We start from the raw sequence: 2,343 nt of genomic DNA, 5'->3' as shown, positions 1-2,343 counted from the left end.
AAAAAAGTTGCAAGTTAATTGGCTATCGCATAGCTTTTAATCAATCAATTTGCAACGTTTCTGCAAGAGAAGAATTTTCACATATGTTTCTCTTGCAAATGAAATCAAGAATCGAGCCCGTTTTATTGCCTGTTGCCTAGCATTGTGCAAGGGCCTTTACACTTCTGATAATTGTATCTTATTTTAGAAAAAAAAAAACAATTGAAGAAATCGTTTATATATATTGTTTGCAATTTAATATTATTTCGTTCTTATAACGGACGTACATGTAAATATGTTCAGGGAATATTAGAATCTTATTCTATATTAGATATGTGCAAATTATATAGTTTGACGAATATACTTATGAGAAATTCGTTTTTACAATACATTCTCAACTTTATCTTCAAATAATCCATTCTACATCCTCTTATAAATTAAGTGTCCTGTAGCTGTATACGTAATTATATATTTTGCGTTATTTGCAAAATAAAATAATTATTACTCTTGCTAAAGTGACATTTTCATTGAATAATATTCCAAATAATTACCTAGAACGTATAGCATTAATATCTTAATACAAAATACATTGTCTGCTCATATTCCTGGCATTTAAAAAGTATAAAGATTAAAAAAATGTCCTTAACAATATCTTATATGTGCATTTGACTTGCACTATTATGACACTGTATATCTTATTCTTCCAAAAAGAAATACTGTCCAGCTCTTTTCTGATCCAAGTCCTATAAGAAAAGTAATTGATTAGAATTTTACCCTTATCCAAAATATATTTGCAATTGAACATTTTTAATAAAGTTCACGTTGTTTAGAGAAAGTTATATCAACAAAAGTTATACGTACTTTTACCGATTGATTCTTATTGATCCTTGGTCTAAAGTTGTTGGGATCTCTTCTGAAAGTGATGCCCAATAGTTCCAGAAATCGGTTCATACCGTTTAACAAAGATTGAGGACTATGAGCAGTTGTCATTAAGGACGGTATACCGGAAAATACTATTACACGATCAGCTAAATATGTAGCCATGATGAAATCGTGTTCCACTACAAATCCTGTTTTCTTTGCGTGTAATATAAATCTGAAATGTACATGCAATTTTTATAACAGTATTCATTCCATTCCAGTACATTCACATCTCTAGATGATAATATTTAAATCTATTAAATACCTCTTGATGACCTTTGCAGCAACTAAACGTTGTTCGGAATCCAAATACGCGGATGGCTCGTCAATCAAATAAACATCAGCTGGCTTTCCAAGGCAAAGGGCTAGAGCGACTCGCTGTAACTCTCCACCAGAAAGATTCTGCACTTCTTGATCCATGATATCGTCGATCTTCAAAGGCTTCATTACATCAGTTACAAATTGAGGATGCACGTATGCGTCTCGGACCTTCTCGTGTAACAGTTGTCTGACAATGCCTTGGGATTTGGGGCTTATCTTTTGTGGTTTATAACTGATGTGAAGTTGAGGGATACTTTCTGTAAAGCAACAATTTCATTATCACAATTTCATATCATGCATACTAAGATTACCGACAAATAACGTTTAACTGACAAATAACAAAGAAAAGATGTTACCAATTTTACAATTATTAAATTCGACTTTCTCGCAAAGTACTGTACAAATAAAACTTCATTATATTAATTCTACTCATTTAGTTGAAAATGTCACGGAATTCATCCCGTGTTCCTTTTAATGGTCGTACCCGCCAATGACAGATACACAAATAATATGCATACTTATATGTAGATACACGTGAGCATACCTGATCCATCATCCGGAGGTAAGTTGCCTGCCAGCATTCTGATAAACGTTGTTTTACCAGTCCCATTTTCTCCTAATAGAACAAGTATTTCCGAATCGGTGAATTGCCCTTTCTCGACATTCAACTTAAATGATCCCATTGTTTTTGACATAGCAGGATACTCGTAGTGATTCATGCGTTTCACTTCTTCCTCAGTTGCACTTTCTGCTACTTTAAACACAAGAGATTCTTCACGAAATCGTAAATTTTCCGTGGGAACAAACCCATCGAGGAAAATGTTTATTCCTTCTCTTACGGAAAAAGGCATGGTAACGACTCCATATGCCCCGGGAACGCCATATAGGCAACAAATGAAATCGGACAGATAGTCCAAAACCGATAAATCGTGCTCCACTACTATTATAAACCTAATATATTAAGACAAGTAATAAATGCGTTAGAAATCTAATGAAAACTAATCGTTCTTTTCTCCTGGTTTTTTTTTACAAATATACTTACTTGTCAGGATGAATTAGAGATCTAATAGTTACAGCAGCATTGAGACGCTGTTTGACATCTAGATAGGAAGAAGGCTCGTC

The 2,343-nt window shown here is 33.5% G+C and overlaps 1 protein-coding gene across 1 annotated transcript; it reads right to left on the bottom strand.

The window, feature by feature from the left end:
* Positions 1 to 210: 210 nt before the first annotated feature.
* On the bottom strand, positions 211 to 2,337 carry LOC112454897 (ATP-binding cassette sub-family E member 1; the record flags this gene model as incomplete). Its single annotated transcript, XM_025016526.1, has 5 exons — positions 211 to 722; positions 841 to 1,075; positions 1,166 to 1,478; positions 1,766 to 2,172; positions 2,264 to 2,337. Coding segments are annotated over 5 exons (1,077 nt in total), but the record flags the coding sequence as incomplete, so codon positions are not given.
* Between the last annotated feature and the right edge of the window lie 6 nt (positions 2,338 to 2,343).

This window comes from Temnothorax curvispinosus, unplaced genomic scaffold (assembly GCF_003070985.1).
Source record: "Temnothorax curvispinosus isolate PA1 unplaced genomic scaffold, ASM307098v1 QBEX01005528.1, whole genome shotgun sequence".
Taxonomy (NCBI): domain Eukaryota; kingdom Metazoa; phylum Arthropoda; class Insecta; order Hymenoptera; family Formicidae; genus Temnothorax; species Temnothorax curvispinosus.
This window is presented reverse-complemented; position numbering and strand designations above follow the sequence as displayed.